The 20,978-nt window shown below is 34.2% G+C and overlaps 1 protein-coding gene across 13 annotated transcripts in view; it reads right to left on the minus strand.

Annotated features, from left to right (window-relative positions):
* Grip (Glutamate receptor interacting protein) overlaps nt 1-20,978 on the minus strand; it is a 214,519-nt gene that overhangs the window by 14,243 nt on the left and 179,298 nt on the right. For 10 of the 13 annotated variants that reach the window (XM_069818469.1, XM_069818468.1, XM_069818467.1 and 7 more), the window contains 6 exons: nt 19,061-19,299; nt 18,751-18,966; nt 16,922-17,047; nt 8,199-8,354; nt 3,271-3,462; nt 2,514-2,636 (listed from right to left, as the gene is read on the minus strand). In XM_069818469.1, the coding sequence (XP_069674570.1) occupies nt 2,514-2,636; nt 3,271-3,462; nt 8,199-8,354; nt 16,922-17,047; nt 18,751-18,966; nt 19,061-19,299 (1,052 nt within the window). The remainder of the gene's footprint in view (nt 1-2,513; nt 2,637-3,270; nt 3,463-8,198; nt 8,355-16,921; nt 17,048-18,750; nt 18,967-19,060; nt 19,300-20,978) is intronic. The other 3 variants (XM_069818471.1, XM_069818470.1, XM_069818478.1) reach the window with 2 other exon arrangements.

Genomic DNA, 20,978 nt, shown 5'->3' on the forward strand with positions numbered 1-20,978 from the left:
ACCAAATGATCATATTTTAATTATTTGCATGTAATAACAATTAAGAAATATGTTAATCATTGAACTAAATGAGTGGTCTCTGGACCAAAATGATTGCATTTTAATTATTTAAATACAATTTAAACGATTTATCCTTCTATCAAACACGAATGTTCCCTGGACCAGATGTCCTATTTTAATTATGTAATTACTTTATATTTATTTCTAACAAGTGCAGCGGAGCGCACGGGTACAGCTAGTCTACAATAAAATGACAGATATAGATGTGAATATATAATGTATACATTTTACCTTTCACATTCAACATCGTGCACTGCCTTGAGTGTGAAAACATAAAAGATATGCACATATTATGAGCTTCAGTTCAGTTAGTAGAACATTTCTAAGTAATTGTACTTGAATATAAATCATAAACATCTTAATTAAAATAGGATTAAGTTAAATTTCGAGCACAATCTTTCTTTCTTTCGTTTATTAATGATGGATAGATCTACTTGACCATGAACAAGGAAAAATAAATCTGAGAAATACGAACAATCTAAATTTTTCAGCAACATTTTTACCTTAGAAACGACTTACCTAATACAATATTAGTTATTACCGGTACTGAAATATTTCACATTATAGTTTGCCCACAGAACATTAGTTATTATTCGAACCTGGTAGTGGAATGCAGTGGTAGCTAGTGAAATTATTTGTATGCGGGTGCTAAGACTTTTGTTATGTAATAACTAGGGCTCGAAAGTTGAAGACCTACAAGTTAGTATTGCAACATAGTATAGTTCAAGCTAAGAAAACATTCCCTCTATCTCAGGTAGAATCCTCGTTATCAGTAGATACTTTGTTACGCCTGGTGAACATTGATTCCAAAATGTTTAACTTTATATTGCAATAATCTTTGCTGTAAAATAACTTAAAATACCGGTACTACTGTAACACAGGTACTGCTCTTGTGTACAAGTGTACTTTCCAACAAAATTTGTAAAGTGTTTGTCCTCAACTTTGTTGAATGTTGGCCTGCATCATCATTTCATACAGATCTCTGCAAAATTCGTTCACTGACACTGAATTACTAGTTGAAGGTAGATCATCAGACTCACTTCTTTCTATCAATTTCAAATGGTTCATATATATTCTTTTAATTATGGTGCTGTTGTAACTACCATCTTTTAGAACAGATTATGTCAGCCTTACATAAATTACACACAAATATATCATAAACATTGCTAAACTGAAGTATAATGTACCGGTACTTGTTTAGGAGTAAGGAACCTCTTTTAGAGTGACTCTGTATTGCGCGTTACTTGTGTTTGTGAGCAGCGTGTCTACTGAAGGACACATAACGTTATATATATACCGTGCACACTTATACCGGTACTCATTCCAATGTTGTTGGATTAAGAAAACGGTCTTTATTTATGACAAGGAACTCCAGCATTAATTTCACCCAAAAATCAACTCTACTAAGAATTTAGATTGTTCTTAAAAATTCAGACAAGTTGAAACTCTCAAAACCTTCCTTCCATTGAACAAAAATGAGACAGAGGCAGATGTGGAAGGGGGCGAGGGAGAGGAGGAGAGAAAGAGACAAAGAAAGGGCAGAGAGAGACAAGATTGACAGAAAGTGAGTGAGTGAGTGAGTGAGTGAGTGAGTGAGTGAGTGAGTGAGTGAGTGAGTGAGTGAGTGAGTGAGTGGCTAGTAAAATGATGCAAAGTTTGTCTTAATTATAGATTTGTTCCAGTACAATTCAGACTAGATTCTGAACTGCCTGCTCATGTGCAGTAGCTCAATGTGTGTTCAAATTGGTTCTCGATTAAGAGCAAGACCTGGAAATTCTGAACTGTTGACGCATGCACAGGTGGTATAATCTGAAGTTATGGTTAAATGCTCCGAGACTAGATAGGTTAAAATAACAAAATAGTCTATTATGAGTGATTTAGAAGATGATAGTGATATATTTTTATGACGAATTAAGTTTGGAAGGTGAATATAATTTTAATATGAGAAGAAACTTCGAAGGCCGTGAAAGAACAGTTCAAGAAACATTCCAACAACATAAAATACTGAACTAGTTCTGAGACCGTGCACAAATGGCACATGCGTCAAAAGAAATTCGGTATTAATTCGGAACACGTTCTGAATTTCTTGTTGGAACAAACCTATTAATGAACATTTTTATTGAAAGATACTTACATTATATACTTTCCTAAGTGGCATGCTAGTAGAAATAAATAAATTTATTAAATCAATATATTACAGCTGAAGCTTGTAACAACATATTAACGATATAACTATGAAAGTTAATTGATGTTCAATTCATTTTTATTCAGGACTAAAATCAGACTTCCCACTTCGCATTACTGTAGGTAGGGTACCATTTTCTTACACCCTGATGCAACTTCACGTTGATGAAGAGCCACTTTTATTAATTTCTTAAAAATTACTCTGCATAATAAGGTTTCATTGCTTTCTATTATAAATGCAACAATGTACGAACAGACATATTTCATACCTGACTGTCCACTGTCAAGGCTGTGAGAGCTATGAGAAATGCTATCCCATGTTTGATCAGTGGGTGATAATTGAGCATCGCCAGTCGGTCCCACTTTGTGCTTCCTTTTTACAGTTGCACTTTCTGAAAATAATTAAGTACTATTTTTAATAACTGAGCGATTCTAAATACATTATCTTTTAAACTTTTTCCTCGTAATAAATTTAATTTTATTATATTATTATTAATTATTATGGATGAAACTATCCAGTACTCTAGGACAAGTGGCTGTACACATACACAAACACAGGGGGAGAGAGAGAGAGAGAGAGAGAGAGAGAGCGAGAGAGAGAGATTCAGAGACGGACGGACAAATGAATATGAAGCTCCAGTTCCTTGTTATTTATGTCAAAGAAAATTTATGTAAAATAGAACCGTGGTATATTTTCTGCAGCATCAAAAAAGTTTGTATTAAGAGAAAGTAAGACGAAAACTTGTTACTTCAAATACAAATGTATCCTGTTCATTGATGTATTTAGATAATATGCAAGCTTCTTTTAAATGTGAAGTTTAGTAACCATATGAATAAAAACAGAAAAATTTTAATATTCATGGATTAACTTCATGCAAAATATACTTTTACTGATGGCTCTATCCTTCGATGATTTTATGGTGATTATGGAAAGACTTAAACCGAATTATGTTCAATTAAGGAGTGCTTTTACTGTACAGGACATACCTTTGAAACTTTCAGTGATAAATCTTAATAGTAACTCACCCGATTTGTATACTTCTGCAACTGTTAGCTGCTGTGTTGGCTGACTGTTGTCTGGAGAAGTGTTGTTGCTGGGAGGAGACTGCTCCAATACCGAGCTATCCCACGATTCTACAGCACTATCAACAGATGGCAGCGCTGGACCGAACTGACCAGCAGATAATACGGTATTTTCACAGCTTTCAGACAGAGGTTCTATTAATGAAACAGAATGTTGCATCTTCTATATATCTCTATGTTATAAATTGAGAAAGAATGAGCCTGAAGTGAACAGTCATTTCCTCAATTAATACCCATCTTTTACTAGGCACCTACATTATGCTGAACTAATTTCGATACATTTTTATCTCCAACTTACGTTCCTGAGTTACATGAAGAAGAGAGCCATCAAATAATAATTATACAAGCTAATACCTTTATTATGTTTTTATCGTATTTTTAAAATTTCAAACTCTAAACAATGCGAACTGATAGGAAGCTAACACTTTATAAGATGAAATATATTTTAGTATTATCTATGTCGAATGAAATTTGACAGTAAGCACAATAAAATGTACTTCTACTCAAAAAAATCTATATTGAATGAAGTTTAATAATAGGTCCACTGATTTTTGAAGAAGATAAACAATTTATTTTTGTAAATCTCATATTGTACAAGTTTTTCAATAAAGGTTCAAGTTAATTAAGTAAAAACGAAGGAAGGAAGGACGGAAAAAAAGTAAAGGGATGGGAGAACACAAAAAAAAAAATGCCAAGAACCTTTTTCAGAACCAGAGGTAACGATCTGCATTTACTTGAAAGTCTCAAAAGTGATTTTTGTAGCACCAAAATACTTCCTTTTACCCTTTAGACAATGAGAAAGTCGAAGAAAAACAATGAAGCCTTCACTATACCAAACATTGCAAGGGACAGTATTGTAAAATCGTTTTCTGCCCTTTTATAAACATTGGTCAATATAAATATCAGAATTATAAATTTTCGTATCATCTGCAGAGAAGTGTATTTTCTACTTTAATCATCAGATTAAGTAAAAATGTAAAGTGATCATAAATAATTAAGCAGCAATTATAATTATGCATTTCATAAATTATTAATATAAAGATGATGGAGAATAAAGCATTCTTCAATTTTATCGAACCTCGAGTAAAATGTAAAACAAAAACATTATTTAGCCTAAAATTCTGTACCGGTATTTAAATTGCATTTGTAGATATGTATATTCCTTATATTTAGGGATCTATATACTACAATTTCATGATCATAGTATTGCATTATTACTGTTGTGATCCTTACATTTTATGATCATGTGTTAGGTTGTCAGTTCTCCAAGTTCTCTCCAGTCAGTGGATAGGGGAATCTGAATATCTAGTAATAGAAGGCTAGGATCAGGATTTGATATTGGAACAAGGAGTGATAAGTTCTAGAGAGATGTCAAAATATCTGGGATCCATGATTGGTCAGGTAGGTACTTGTGAGGGCGAAATTAGCAACCGACTAACACAGGCTATAGTGGCTATTCAGGCCGTAAATGGAATCTTCTAGAGTAGAGACTCTCGAAGAACACCAATAAAAACAGTCTTCGAATAGTGATAGGAATTGATTAATGGAGGTGAGAGCTGTCCCTTGACAGAGGGGGCAAAGTAGCGAATTAAAGCTATAAAAATAGATGGGTCATTAAGGAGCCTGATATTAACTAGGCTTAGTAAATACAATAAATAATGTTTTAATTTTTTAATCTTATGACATCAATTTAATATTAACATTTGCTAATAACATGTTAAATATTAAAATAATGTATGAATGTTATCGCCTATTTACGGTATCATCAGATACTGTTATTTGCTTTTACAATATCTTTAGTGGAATCTTTGTTTACTCTTATAGTAAAACATCAAATTGGTGTTATAATACCGGTAATAACTAATAATGACTCACGAGTTTTATGTAGTATACATAAAACACAATACATAAAACTCGTGAGTCATTTATTACTGTTTTTATAACACCAATTTAGTAATTTACTATAAGAGTAAACAAAGATTCACTATGTAATTTAGATAATTAGGCCTAAATTAACATTGCTTTGTTTTCATTTGTAGGCCTACAGATACCGGTATGGTGAGGAACTACAAACCAAGTCCTGGTTTTCGGAACTACAGGAACTACTCAGAAAGTACTCTTGAGGAAGCCCTGCAATTAATTCGAGAAAACAAAATGTCACTGAACAGGGTGTCCCAAATATTCAAAATACCGAAAGGGACTCTGTGCAATAAAATGAAAAATAAACATTAAAAAAATCCTGGTGGACAAACTGTTTTTACAACAGAAGAAGAAAAACAGTAGTGTGATTGTGTGATTCAAATGGGGGATTGGGGATACCCGTTAGACTTCTTTGATATCAGGATAATAACTAAAATGTTGTTGGACAGAATGGGATGGAGAGTTGCAAAATTTGGGCCTACAAACCTTCCTGGTTTAGATTGGGCGAAGTCCTTTCTAAGTAGGCACAAAAATGTATTATCATTGCGACAAAGCACCAACATCAATCCAAACAGAGCATCTCTTAGTAGGGAGGTTGTTGAACAGTATTTTGACAACTTGAAAATATCACTGAATGGTGTACCACCTGAAAATATCTCCAACTTTGACGAGACAAACTTCGGCGATGACCCTGGGAGCAAGAATGTTCTCATCAAACGTGGCAGTAAATATCCTGAGAGAGTAATGACACACTCCAAAACTGGATTTTCAATCATGTTTTGTGGAATAGCTACAGGTTTTCTCCTCCCAGTATACGTTGTATACAAATCTGAGAATATGTGGAGTACGTGGTGCCGAGGAGGTCCTTCAAAAGCCCGTTACAACCACACAAAAAGTGGGTGGTTTGATGGTGTACGTTTGAAGATTGGTTCCTCACTGTCTACTTGCCTCATGCTAAACGGCTAACTGCTCCAAAGGTGATTATTGGAGATAACCTGTCTAGTCATTTTTCAGTTCAGGTCATCAAAGCTGCCAATGAAAATGATGTTAGGTTTCTCTGCCTACCACCCAATTGCACCCACTTGATGCAGCCATTTGATGTGGCATTCTTGAGATCTTTGAAGGCTCGTTGGAGAAAAACTTTGGCGCAATGGAGAGAGGAATCAGGGATAAATGGTAATTTACCGAAAGATTTTTTCCCTTCACTACTGAAAGCTACACTGAGTGTAATTGAAGCCAGTTCTCCTGCAAATTTAATATCTGGATTCAGAGCTACTGGCATCCATCCCTGGACATGCATGAAGTAATAAGAAAACTTCCTGAATGCCAGTTTCAAAATGGAGAAGACAATGAATTTTCTATGAAGTTGAACGATTCTGTCTTGGCAATGTTACAAGCTCGAAGAAGAAAGACTGCTACAACCACCAGAAGGAGAAAAGTAGCAATCCAGCCTGGTAAAAGTATATGCATAGAGGATTTTACTGAGCAGACAGAGCCTTCGATACTGTACCTGATAAATCCTTAATTGAAAAAGGTGATATTTGCAAGGTTTTACCTGATCCCAAAGTAGACAGAAGGGGAAGACTTTCTTTTGGTCTCATGTTTGACGGTTATAATATCCAGTGACTGCTTTCACTGCTGTGTTAAATATGTACTTCTCAAAATGTGCTATTTTGATTAGTAGCAGATTAATAAAATTGTTCTAGAAAGCTCTGTTTTTAAATAATTTTTCTCATTTTTTAAGTATCTAACATAAAATTTGCATTACTGTGAAAATTTAACTACATTCATAACAGAACCTTCCAGATTTTCGAAGAAAACTCATAAATAATAAAAAAAATATTTTAAATTAGCAACTTCAAAATTTTATTTCTACAGAAAATACTATGCCCTTTCATATGAGAGGGGTGTCATTGAACAACATATGCTGAGATGGGCATAGAATGGGAAAATCTTTTTGTGTTCAAAGTGACCCCGACCAATGGGGTGACTTTGAACAATGAAAAATAATTAATTAAATACCATTATAGTCACAATCATGCCATGGTATGAAAGAAAAAATTCACAACCTCGAGCGGGAATCGAACCTGCGACTTCCTGTTCTCCGGTCAGGTACTCTACCACTGAACTATCGAGTTCGTCTCACGCCAAAGGCTCATTCATTAATATGTCACATCAACGGACGTATATACGTCACCCAAACATCGTAAGATGAAGATTACAAATGAAAAATAATTTTTGAAAATTGTTTTTGAAGGTTTAGAAATTATTGAACTAGCATTTCTATAATCTGTAGCACCTCTTGCAACTTTCGAAGAATGTTAATTATTAAGGGCTAGAGAAGTTTTCATTTACTTTGCAAAAATATTTTTTTTTGTGTTCAAAGTCACCCCACTTTACGGTATTGTAAAAGCAAATGTAGTATCTGATGAAGCCGTAAATAGGCGAAAACGTTTATCTATACAGTATTTTAATATTTAATATGTATTAGCAAATGTTAATACCAGTATTAAATTGATGCCAGTAAGTCATAAGATTGAAAACTTGAAACATTATTTATTGCATTTAATAGCCGACTTATCTGAAAATCAAACACGAATTGTAGGTTTAGTAAGGTTAGATATAGAATATAAGGTACCGTAGTTAATGGAAGCCCAGAAGACAGAGTTTGACTGCCTTGTTTAGAGAGAACTGATATGGTACTAAAATAATGTAGAAAGAATGACAAACGAGAAATGGCCTCCTAGAGTACCTAATCTATTGGTCATCTCTGGGATGCCACAAAAGGAGGAGACTAAGGAACATATGGGAAAAAAAACAAATGTAAAAGAAGATATGCAGGACAGTGTACTGGTGGATGGACAGTGGTAATACTGAAGTAGTTTGAGTCTGAGAATAAAGGGTAACACTGAACAAGTGGAGAAGTCTTTAAAAGTAAGTAGATATCTTACTTGCTATAGTTCTGGCTATCTTGAGGGTAACAGTATCCCCTGAACTTTGCAACAGAGCAATTGCCTCAGATAGAGGTTTCCCTCTGAGTGATTCTCCATTGATAGCCAGTAATCTGTCCCCAACATGAAGAGCTCCAGTCTGTTCTGCCAGACCACCTGAAAGTAGTAAATGCAGTAAAACTTCATCTATACGTTTTCATGGAGGTTTGAAGAAAAAAAAAACGTGTAAGTGAGAAAAACTACAACAGAATTGACATTTATTTAATAACATCTGAAATCCTCTAATGAGAATTGACCTTATTCAGTTTTATGAATGTAGTAAGCTTACCTAGAAATATTGTCCCAACGCATTGAGAAGATTCAGAAATGGATTGAGTTATGGATCATTTTGGAAGCTTGTAAAAATTTTTGAAGATATTATTCAAGATTCCCCTTTGAATACTGTTCATTCCCCTAGCAGAGAGACTACCAGTACTGGTGCTAGTAGTAGAGGAGAAAAATGGCGACTGTATCTGAATGTTTTGAAATTGGTTTACACCTGAATAAATCCCAATCTTTTATGAACAAAATTGTATATTTATTATTTCTACAAACTTATTTCTTAACAAAGATGATTTTAAAATCTTTCTTGACTTTCTTTCTTGTTTGCCTTTTTTCTTACTCTTTTAGCTCTCATCTTCTATTTTGTTCTTGTATTGTTTTGTATGCTTTGTCTAATGGCAGCCTCTAATTTGAGGAAGCTCTGATAAATAAATAAATACACACACACCAGTTATGTAAGGAGAGACACTACTGTCGTAAATAAACACATAATTGAGGGGTGCTCTGCAACAACAAGTCATGTGTAACAAGTGGGTTTTTGGCAGTAAGTAAAAGTGACATTGTTTTCATTAGCAAAGAAAGGACTTTGCAAATCTGCGTTTTTGAATTAGTATTATTGATAGTTTATATATATATATATATATATATATATATATATATATATATATATATATATATATATATATAAGTTTCATGTATTATTCATCAAAATCTCGTTATTGAATTTGGTATTTTAATACCTACATTAATAGTAAAGTACTCCGACTTACCTTGTTATTGCTGTCTTAAGATATAACTACCTTGTTACAGTCATATGATACAACTTGCCTTGTTATTTCATATGCGTGAAAACATTGCAGATTCTTTCTAAAGTTGCTAAATGTATTAAGGATTAAATGTAATACACGAACATAAAATAATTCGAGTTGAACTTTATTTTCACAATACAAGTTAAGTATACAATACGTGATATAAGAAAATAGAACTTGTGTATTTTCTTGTATATCCCAGTACTTTTACGTAGTGGAAGAAAAAAATGTGACTTCTCAAAATCAAAATAAATCCAAAACAATGGCATCACCTTATGAGTGTTGTTACAGCATTGCTTCCAAAACGTTTTCTTCATAATGATTTGATCACTTTACGAAGGAATATTTGTATATCATCAGTCAGTATTCCAGCTCGGATTCATCACATTCAGAATCTAGTGCTTCTGACCTATGTGCAGCTTCGAAAAGCGTCTGACAGTACTGTCTGCTTCAGTGACGTTTGAACATTTGCACAGAAACTGGAGCTATCTACTGTCTACGTAACGAAACTGCGACATATTCATATTATAAGCTGTGCATAAGCAGCAAGACATTTCATACTCGCTACTTATGTGATGAAACAGCAAGATAAGTGCATTTGTATTTCTAATTGTGGCGACTATACCGAGGTATATATGTACAAATACTGTAGATACTAATACCGGAAAGCTGGCTCTCATATGTGCGACATCGACTAACAGCGCTCCAAGCGGAAAGGTTTGAATAAGTTGACGAGAGGGTCGGCCGTGCGAGAGGAGATCGAAACATTTCTTGTGTTGCCTGCAGCGAGCTAGAAGTAAGAATAGTTGCCTGTCTAAGAAGCTGTGATGCTAGCAAATATGATTACAATATAAAATGTTTCGAAATATAATATTGTAAGCCTTATAAAGCACAAAATTTATCTTGTTATAGATAACTTGGAGAATACTAGAACTCCTAAAAGAGAAAAAATTTCGTCTGAGAAAAAAACAATACATTTCTTACTAACAAACTAAGGAATGCGCAGAAAATTATATCAAAACAAAGGAAACTCATTCAAACCCTAAGAGGTGATGTACAAAAATTGAAAAAGTCTCATTCATCTTTAGAATGTGTTCAATTGCTGGTAGAAGATTCATTTCTTAAATCTCAGTTGAAGCTAAGAAAAAGAAAACCTACGGGAAGGCGATATACCGAGTATGACAAAAATTTCGCACTGGCATTGCATTATGCTTTACCGAATGCATATCGATACTTGAGGAAGACTTTCTGTCTGCCGACTATTCGCTCCTTACGTAATTGGCTGCAACAATTGGGTGTTGGTCCAGGTTTCAATGGGACAATAATGCAACTGCTTAAGATAAAATCGAGAAGTCTGACACCAGCTCAGAGAGTTGTTTCCATTGCACTTGACGAGATATCTTTGAAACAAAGTTTCTCGTATGATGCAAAATCAGATTTATTCGATGGCTTTGTAGAATTTGAACCATACGAAAGTCAAAATGAAACAAAAAGTGAAGAATTGAAACCTGCAAATCAGGTTTTAGTATTTACGATTAGGGGCTTGGAAACCAACTACAAGCAGATAATAGGATATTTCCTATCTAATAATTCCACGCCCGGTGATGTTGCGAAGGATCTTCTTTCCGAAGCCATCCGCGAGGTTAGGAAATGTGTATGTATGTATTTATTCACACTGCAATGGGTATATACCCGGTGGCAGTGGTAACTAATTACACTCAATAAAGACAATAATAAACACAATTAATAAAAAATACAATTAATAATAATACTAATAATTAATACTAACAATAATTAATAATAATAATAATAATAATAATAATAATAACAAGGAACATCCTAAATTAAATTAAGCACGATCGGTTAAAATAACATTTAAAGTAAATCTAATTTGTACCTTAAACCTATGTTCGAATTAAAACCCACGAGTATGATATGTTCATATCTGCACAAGTACCTTTCAACACTACACTCATTTCGCTGTCAACTCACTCACTGCACTGGAACTACGACACATTTCACTGATTCTATCCTGATTTCACTAACACTTCAAAAACATTTCACTGTTAAAATACTTTGCACTGCCACTATAAACTATAAAGCTTCACTGACAGGAACACGTTTCACTTACTCAACACACTTCACTGACACAACACACTTCACTGACACAACATAAATCTTCACTGATAGAACATTTCAATAACAAAATATCAATTATACCCTTTAAATACTGTGTATAATTATCGTCTATTAGTAAAGTCCTTAAGCCTATTTTTAAATACATTTTTGGTTGTTGGTTGTTGTGGGTATTTTCCTAAAGTAGTCGTTAATGACCAGGCAGCCAGTAATATTAGAATGAGGAATTTATTGGGATGCGAGGTTGATAAACCATTTATTGAAATAGATGGAGAAATTATGTACAGTTTCCCTGAAAAAGGATGAGACGATTGAATATTCCTAAGTCTCAGATGTGAGACACTGCGCATGATCGGAGACCAGAGCACTGATACACAAGATAACGAATATTGAGTTACTTAAATTCAGACTATTTGGTTTGTTACTAGCATCGTTCCGAAATTCACTTCAAAAACTGCAAAAAATATGATAATATTACGTAAATGAAAGATAAATATATACATAAATCGTGTAGTTAAATCGACAGTGGACCTTCATGACTAGATCGACACTCCACACAGAAAGCAAAGCTTTCATGTCGTTTCAATAGCTCAGACGGTAAGACTTCTGGGTGTTGTATAGAAGAGAGCGAGTTCGAATCTTAGTCTATACAACAATTTTTTTTTGTCTAAATAACGTTGAAATAGCTAAGTAACGTTGAAATAGAGTTTTACAAAGTCCTGAGATTAAGTGTTAATGATCGCAAACAATACAAAATTACAAGTTATAATATTATAAACGTTAATCTAATGAATGCATTTATACACACACATATATACAATGTAAATGCATATATATTAAAAACTAACAATTAAAATGAAATTATAAAAATATATATAATAGACAAACTTTTACAAAGATTTAGAGTCCTTAGGCTATGTAATTTGTTGAGTAATTATTACAATATTTTATTAATAGCTTTCCCATATGTGTAAGAAATGCACTCGCACAAAACAATTTTTGTTAAAAGTATGGCTTTAGATTATTTCATTCTCACACGTTCAGTTAATTTTAACTATTTTATCTACGTGTTTGCAATAGTGTTTAATTTAGTATGCATTCAATTTTATTCATGTTATGATTGAATGTAAAAGCACTGTTGCAGTTATTGACTAATTACATATATTAATACTAATTATTAAATGCATCTGTTAAGTAACCAATTGCAGTATCTTTTGCAAAATCTTGAATGTTTAAGTTGTCAATAATATTTCTGTACTATATACTATAATACGTTAAATGAATTTGCAATGGATTTGGGATCGTCTACTTTATAATCATTGGTTTTAATGAAAAAATATTTTCTTTCTTAGGATATCTACAAGTTTAAATTTAATAATATTCCGAATAGATTTAATTGCATTATCTGAATTTTGTACTTTTCTATTCAAATATTTTCTATTTCCCTCTTTCATAATTTTTGATAAATTACACTGTACTCCTTGCAGTATTTAAGAACATGATGATCATTACATTGCAACTCATTACATATAGATTCTTCTTTTTAATACATGAGATTTTGAAGTCCCTGCGTTATCTACATGTTTTTACTTTTGAATTTTTTCACAACATTGAGTGGAGAAAATCCACTGAAGTGATTATGAAATTAAGTTAAAAATGCAATACATTTACTCTTAATATCAGTAGTACCAGTATCATATACGTTTTTCCAAGATTCATTTTGTAGACATAAATGTAAATAATCATTAGATGCAACATTTACGATCCTTTCTTAGTTTTTAAATTAATATTTTGAAATTGTTCAATGACATTGGAAACACTTAGGATTTGTTTATCATGTTCAGACAAGCCATTGATTATAGGTTCTGTCGAATAGGAATTCAGTCTAATTCTGTGTACAAAACATTTATCAATGGCTGTGCTACTTCAGATTAGATTTAATTTGATTAGTTTCGCAACAGTCGGACTTCCTGTTATATCCTGTTATTTAGATATTTAATTTAGGGTTGATTTATTAACTCTTACTATGCAAGATGCCTCTTATTTCAATAATTCTATATCACGTTAAATAGTCATTGTCTACACTAAAGTATTATCGTCATCCCTCATTTCTCATCGTAATGGCGAACCGACGTGACATGAGACAGCGAGTTATAGCACTAATTGAGGCTGGATATGGGGCTAGATCTGCTGGCCGTTTGGTCGGTGTTCCTGGAAGTACAGCCGCGAGGTGGGTTATCGTTACCAAAATTTAGGGGAGGTCGAAAATCGCCCTATTCCTGGGCGTCCGCGGATTTCTTCATTGGAAGAGGATGCTCTCTTATTCGAGACAGTTCGACAGGACCCCTTTCTGACTGCTAACGAAATAAGAGCAGTATCTAACTTTCCCGGCTCTTCACAGACTGTGATCAGCAGGTTGAGGAACCGCGGTATTAGGAGCCGGAGGGCTGCGCAAATGGAAATATTGGGGGAAGCACAAGCTGTCGACCGTCTTGCCTTCGCTACCAATCGAGTGGATTTCGATTGGTGAAATGTAATTTTCTCCGACGAAACAACCATCTCGAATGATTACGAAGGTCCTGTCCGTGTCTATCGTGAGGATGGTCTCCGACATGACCAGCGCTATGTGCACCGACGTGAAAGATCGGGGCTCTTTAGCATATCGTGTTGGGGGTGGATGTCTTACGATGGACCTGGCGTTATAGAAGCATCTATGGCCGGTTTAATGCGGGAACTTACGAGCACATTCTGGAAAATATATTCCTTCCCTCCGCCCGAGAACGTTTTCCCGAAGGAACATTGCTCTTCCAGCAGGATAGCCATCCCGTACACTATGCTGCAAGCATTCAAAGATGGTTTCAAAGGAGACCCGAGATCGAAATCATTAATTGGCCTCCGAAGTCACCTGATTTGAATGTCATCGAAAATTTATGGGCGGAATTGAAAAAGAGAAGGATAGTCCCTATGCCCACCGACGCCCTCGAAATCGAGACGAATTGTGGGATCAAGTTGTTGACACCTGGGAAGATCTCGCCGGGGATCAGAACTTATTTCACAATCTCGTGACATCCATGCCGGATCGACTTAGATCTGTAATAGAAGCTGATGGCATGTGGACAAGATTTTAAGTTAACAGGTCTCTTTTTGTTTCTTATGATTTTTGTTTGAAGAAGAATACTTTTAACTTCCAAGTAAGTTTTATTTTTTTTTTTTGACGAGGTTCAGCCAACTTGTAAAACCCAGAAATTGGGCATAAATTATTCCATATTTTTCGACAAATTAGACAGTCGAGGAACTCTGAACAAATTAATTACACCTCAATAAAAAAAGTTTTAACCGGGATCGAACACGAGACGTTTCGGTTATACAGCGGAACCAACACGCTACTATATGAGCTACCGAGACAAGATAGTGACAGCAACAGTCCAGAATGTAGATCCCTAAGCAGGCATTTGCTATTCGGTACAGTGAAGCAATGATATTTTGTGACTCGAGCTATGTTGTGAAATCCTGGCCTTAAATGGCAGTCTTCTTCGTGATCCTCATTCTGGTCCTTGTCCTTGTTGTGGTGCTTGTAACAATTCTTGTACTATTTCTCATGTTATGTATCGTTACGTCGATATCGAGTGAACCGCGCTGTAGAACTTTAACTTCCGACGACCAAGAATCGTCTCATTCTTTTTAAGGGTAACTGTACTTCTTGCATGACACACCACATCTCCTAAAGTCAGTACGAAACAACTTTAAGCGGCACGATCTTTCGTACAAAGATGAAGTATACAAGTGGCAACATGTTGTTGAACTATATAATAAGGATAAAGATATGAATCCTCGATTATGCCCAAATTTGAGACAAAAACATATAGAGCTTCCACCTTTCTCGCCCATGAGGGTTTGTCTGTCTGCACAGGTGCTAAGTCATTCAGTCAGCAAGGCCATAAAAACTCAGGTGTCGTTTCAGTCACTACCTGAAGAAGCTCTTCAAACAGCTGAGTTTATAGAGCTAGTGGAGCGTGGATTTGACTATTTTAATTCATCGACCATGAACGATGCTAAATCCTCACGCAGGGCTTTACAAACTACTTCTTGTCATTGGACGACTCTACAAAAACTGGAAAGTCTGTTTTCAAAACTGAAAATTCTGACCGAAAAAAGGATAAACCCTCCTTGCTTTAAGGGTTGGAACAAAATTTTAACTTTCGGTTCCTGCTTATAAAACGTATAACACAAGACTGTATTGAAAATATTTTCTCTGTCGTGCGTTCTAAGGGTGGTAATAACATTACCCCTGACAGCTGTAAATTCAAGTTTGCCGTCAGAGGAATTATGAGCTGCCAGCTCTTAACACCTTCAGAGAAAGGCAACTGTGAAATTGAAGTCAGTGATTTTTTAGTTACGAAGAAGAGATTGAAGAAAGTTCATTTAGAATCTGCAGTGATTATCCAACAACAGAAAACAGTTTTGTAGAAACCGCTGAACTTGAAGAGGACAATCATGATCAGTGTATGATTCCAGATAATGCACTAACATATGTGACAGGGTGGGCTTGTAGCAGAATACCACATGAGACATGCAAACTGGAACTAGCTAGTTTCAAATCTGAAAACTTGACAGGCATTTATCAGCACTTTGCAAATAAAAAAATGACAGTGCTAATTTTCTAATTCCCACAAGTTATTCAGTTTCTTTATCTAAAATTATTCGATCAACATTTCACACGCACTTCAGAAAAATTCTTTCATCAAACAGACAAGGTGTAAAAACCAAGATAATGACCCTTATTTTTGAACAAATAGATCAAACTAATTCAGTATGTAAAGATTGTAAACATGTTTTCGTTAATAAGGTCCTTAACGTAATGATCAATTGTTTTGTAAAATATGAATGTGACAGAATAAGTTTTAGAACAGTGATTGGAAAAAAGAACAGAAAGGCTAAAAAAGTAGTGCATCAGTAACCTGGAGAATAGAGAGCTAATGGGACAATTGAGAAGTATGCACTGTAGCTTTAATGTTGTTTTTCACCAATGTGAGATCTCTTTTAAAACATCTTATAATATTATTATTAGCATCATAATGTTAGTTCAATGGTTATGACAATTAAATTAACGAGAATGTAAATCTGACCGTTCTGTAATGATTTCTTTAGCTCTTTTAGCTCTCATGTAATACTGTATAGGCCTACCACAATTCCTCCCAACCCCTCCTAGATATGTACGCAATCAAATACTGTAGAGAGCTTCGTACGGTATTTGAAGCAATACATATTGGAAGCATTATTCAAACCAAGCCGCTAGACAGCGCTAGTGTTCTCGTGTCGCCGCCCGATACCATGTTAATCGCGTTGCTTTCCGGTATTAGCTCTCTACAGTATTTGATATGTACATGCCTTGTTATTGCAGAGCACCCCTCAACTGTGTTTAATGTATTTTAATATTCAAGTTTTGAAAAAAGTTACCTTGTGTTAGACCTGATATGGTTATTGGCTCAAAGGGCTCCTCTGAGCCAGCAATCGTTATTCCTAAAGGACCTCCACGACGAGCCAGCTCCACAGTGTAGACTACACTTCGACCATCTGGAACATCTATCCACAAAATCGTGTTACTACGTAATACTCGTAAATTCGTATCACAATGAAGAAAATAAACTTAGCTGCTTTTTTATTTCCGTTAATTAAGAGAAAGAAGTACAGGATTAAAGAATTAGAAAGCAAACCAATAAAGATAAAATAATCTAAAAACAGGAGCAAAATAATAACATGAATAATTAGATAAAAAAGGAAATGTCTGCTCCCTAGTAAAGAGTTTAATTGCATCTCTAAAAGGCTTTTTGTAAAACTAACCTTAATCGACTAGATTTATTACAGAAAAGAATAATAATTAAAATATGTCTAAAAATCTATTAATTATCCTACCGAAAAATTGTTTTTAGAATTCAGTCTTGAAAATACATCAAATTTATATCAATGCATTATTAAATTTTATACATAAAAATCACAAATATTTTCGATTGTAGGCTATACTCACAAATACAAACCAAAGGCATGGATATAATAAGTGTCTTTGAACCCAAGTGTTTAACAAGCACTGCTTTCAACCATAGTACCGGTACTAATATTGGCACCAGAATCTATAAGAATTAATAAAGAAATACATCTATTTACCTTAAACAGTTTGAAATTTAAGAATGAATGTAAGCAATTTGTTATGAGTAATTATTAATTTTTATACGTTATTTTATTGTAATTTATGCATGTAAATTTATGATGTAACGAATCCTCCCCTGAGCACGAGAACAGGGGAGTGCTAGAATTTTGTTACTTTACAATTTCTTTGCATTGTATTTTTCTAGGAAAAAATTATTATTATTATTATTATTATTATTATTATTATTATTATTATTATTATTATTATTATTATTTAGTCAACTGTCAGAAGACACGTTTGAACCTCATAAGTAACACCAATAAGGCATCACTCATGAGGCAACTAGGCCAGGAGATAATGAGGTAGGGCCAGTTCCTTTTCCCATTATTATTATTATTATTATTATTATTATTATTATTATTATTATATTATTATTAAATTAATAAATGAGCAATAAAGCAATTTTTAACAACTCGATTACATAGAGGAAAAAATCTAGAGTAAATTAATTTTAATAAAATTTCTCATTTAAATCAATAATTTTATCTCCTATAGTATAGGATGCAATTTTTAGATCACTAATCGAAAGAGGATAGGTACCAAAATTGCAGAAGCAACTTCAAGGAGGGGGAAGCTCATACTCAAAAATTGGATCCACTTCAAATGCCAAAATTAAATGTCATGTATTCTAACAGATCTATTAGCCGTCGTAAAAGAGTGGAAAGATCTCTAAAAAGATGACTAGAGCTGATAACACATCATGAGGTCTAATATATCAAGGGAGGTGATGGTGGTAGTGGTAAAGATTATATTCGATGATTACGTTATGATTGCCCATTTTAATAGCTTTAATTAAAATCAACCTGAGATGAATATTTTCAGCTTGAAAAGTTCGCAAAATCCATTGGCTCAATTATGTTTGACTGCACTGAGCAACCAATATAAACTATTCATGAACAAATCGTTTTTGCATCCTTTTCCTTTTAAAGCAAATTGTTCCATGTTTAATTAATACGGAAGTCTGAATACGGAAATTAATGATACAAATATTCCAACTCATATTAGCTAGTTCTGAAGAACAAACATTTCAGGGATTTAGTAACATATTAAAAAGCTGTATTCTGAAAATGGTAACATTTACCTGAAAATGTGTCATCTTTTTGTATCCTGAGTGTAACAATATCAGACGATCCTTGAAGAATCTGTTGAGTATCTTCCAGGGAGCATTGATCTAATCTGAGGCTATCTATTGCCAACAGCCTGTCTCCAGGCTGCAGAGTGCCTGTTCGATGAGCTACAGAGCCACGCCGAATATCTGATATCAAGAGAGGTTCTCCTGGTGAGCGAGATTTTGAGGCTGCCAACAGAAAGTTTGTTTTATTAACTTGCACAATTAAAAGTTGTGTTAGTACTGGTATGTCAAACAACAGATAAGCTCTTGTTTTGTATACCTGTAATAGTAATACCAAGACCATTGCCCCGTCTTGCTAATTTAACAGAGAAAATGCCACTTGATGGAACTACTGCATCCGCAACATCAAATTCCACATGAAGAGTTAATAAAGCTCCACTGTCTGAGTTTTCGTCACTGAGTAAAAGTTGTGCGACTTCTTCTGCAGTCAAACCATCTAGTGCCACTGACTTGTGATTTGCGGCTAAAATTCTATCTCCAACTTGAAGACAACCACATCTGAAACAGAACTTCAAAACCTGAAGCTGAAAGCTTACAGGGAATAGATACTTGTACAGTCATTTTGGGTAATTTTATACTACTTCTATCATATTTTTATACTTAGGTACCTAAAATAGTGTCCATTGAATTTAATGTTTAAAAGTAAATTTTTTCAGAAAACTACTTATTTTATGGGTTGAGACATAATAAGCATCAAAAATCGTATTTTAAATAGGTGAAATTTGACATTAAATGGTAGCGCAAAGTTACACAGCTAAATAATTGATTAAATGGCGATCTTACTTGTGTTAATTATGTAAGCATGTGTGGCTTACAGCTGTTTCGGTGCTACTTGACACCATCCTCAGAGCCTACTAGATTTCGGCACTATCTCAACTTTGCTGCCTGTTGTGTGGGTGCGTTCGTGTGATGAAGAGTTGTGTCAAATAATGTGTGTGTTCTGAAATTGATCTGTGTGTTGAGAATTTGATTAGGGTGTGTTTTAGTGTGTCTGTATATTTCATATTGTTTTAGTGTGTTGAGTTTTTGGTTTTTGGGTTGTATGTGTAGGATTTCCATTTCTGTATTTATGTTATTGTGTGTGTGGTTAGCATTAGTTATGTGTTCGGCATATGTAGATGTATTGTGTCCGCTGGTTATTGCTTTAATGTGTTCTTTGTATCGAGTTTGGAATGATCTGACACAACTCTTCATCACACGAACACACCCACACAACAGGCAGCGAAGTTGAGATAGCGCCGAGCTCTAGTAGGCTCTGAGGATGGTGTCAAGTAGCACCGAAAGAGCTGTAAGCCACACATGCTTACATAATTAACACGAGTAAGATCGCTATTTAATCAATTATTTATATTCAAGTGTTAAAAGTAGTGTACGAAAGATTCAACATGGATTACACAGCTAATTGAGGTAACTTTGTACTTACCATATATTGTTTTCCTATTAAATTCAATTCTCGATATTCCTCTTAAAATTCAAGGTAACTTTTGACCATAAGATAATCAACTTATATGTGTCTTTTATTTACCAACTATACTTCAAACTAGTCAGGTCACATCCAGTGCCTTTCCTTCTCGACCTTACAACTAACTTCATTTTTGGAGATGGGACCATGCAGTTCAATGCCATTGACTGTAGACCTACCGGGAAATAGTAATCCTTTGTATGAGACTATTACAAAGTCATCATAGCACAGAGTACGCCTACCAACATTCTCGGTGAAAATATATTTGGCCACACAAAATTATTTCTGTGTTTATTTTTCAATTTATTCACTAGTGTTTGTTTTGAGGTGGAATACAGACGTGCAGCTTCCCATTGACCAAGTTTTCCAGTGTTTATAATTATCATCTAGTGTCGCTATAGCATTTCACTGGAATACTTTGCCTTTATTGCATGTACTGTCTTCTCTCTGGAGAATCCTTCTGACCTCTTGTCATCTAAAAATTTCAATGCATTATGTAAATCCAAGACGAGTGTAAAAATTATAACAGTTGATGAAACAAGGCCAAAGAAATTTCATTAATAAGCCAACTATGTGGGACTTAGTAAAAAAATTAATTCTTCAATGTAAACTTAAAGCGTGTCTCTAATAGTTATATTTTATATTAATTTTATGTAATAATTGTCTCATGTTATTTAATAAACTAATTATGTGAAAATAATAATGAACAAACTTT

Source organism: Periplaneta americana, chromosome 2 (genome assembly GCF_040183065.1).
Source record: "Periplaneta americana isolate PAMFEO1 chromosome 2, P.americana_PAMFEO1_priV1, whole genome shotgun sequence".
Lineage (NCBI taxonomy): Eukaryota > Metazoa > Arthropoda > Insecta > Blattodea > Blattidae > Periplaneta > Periplaneta americana.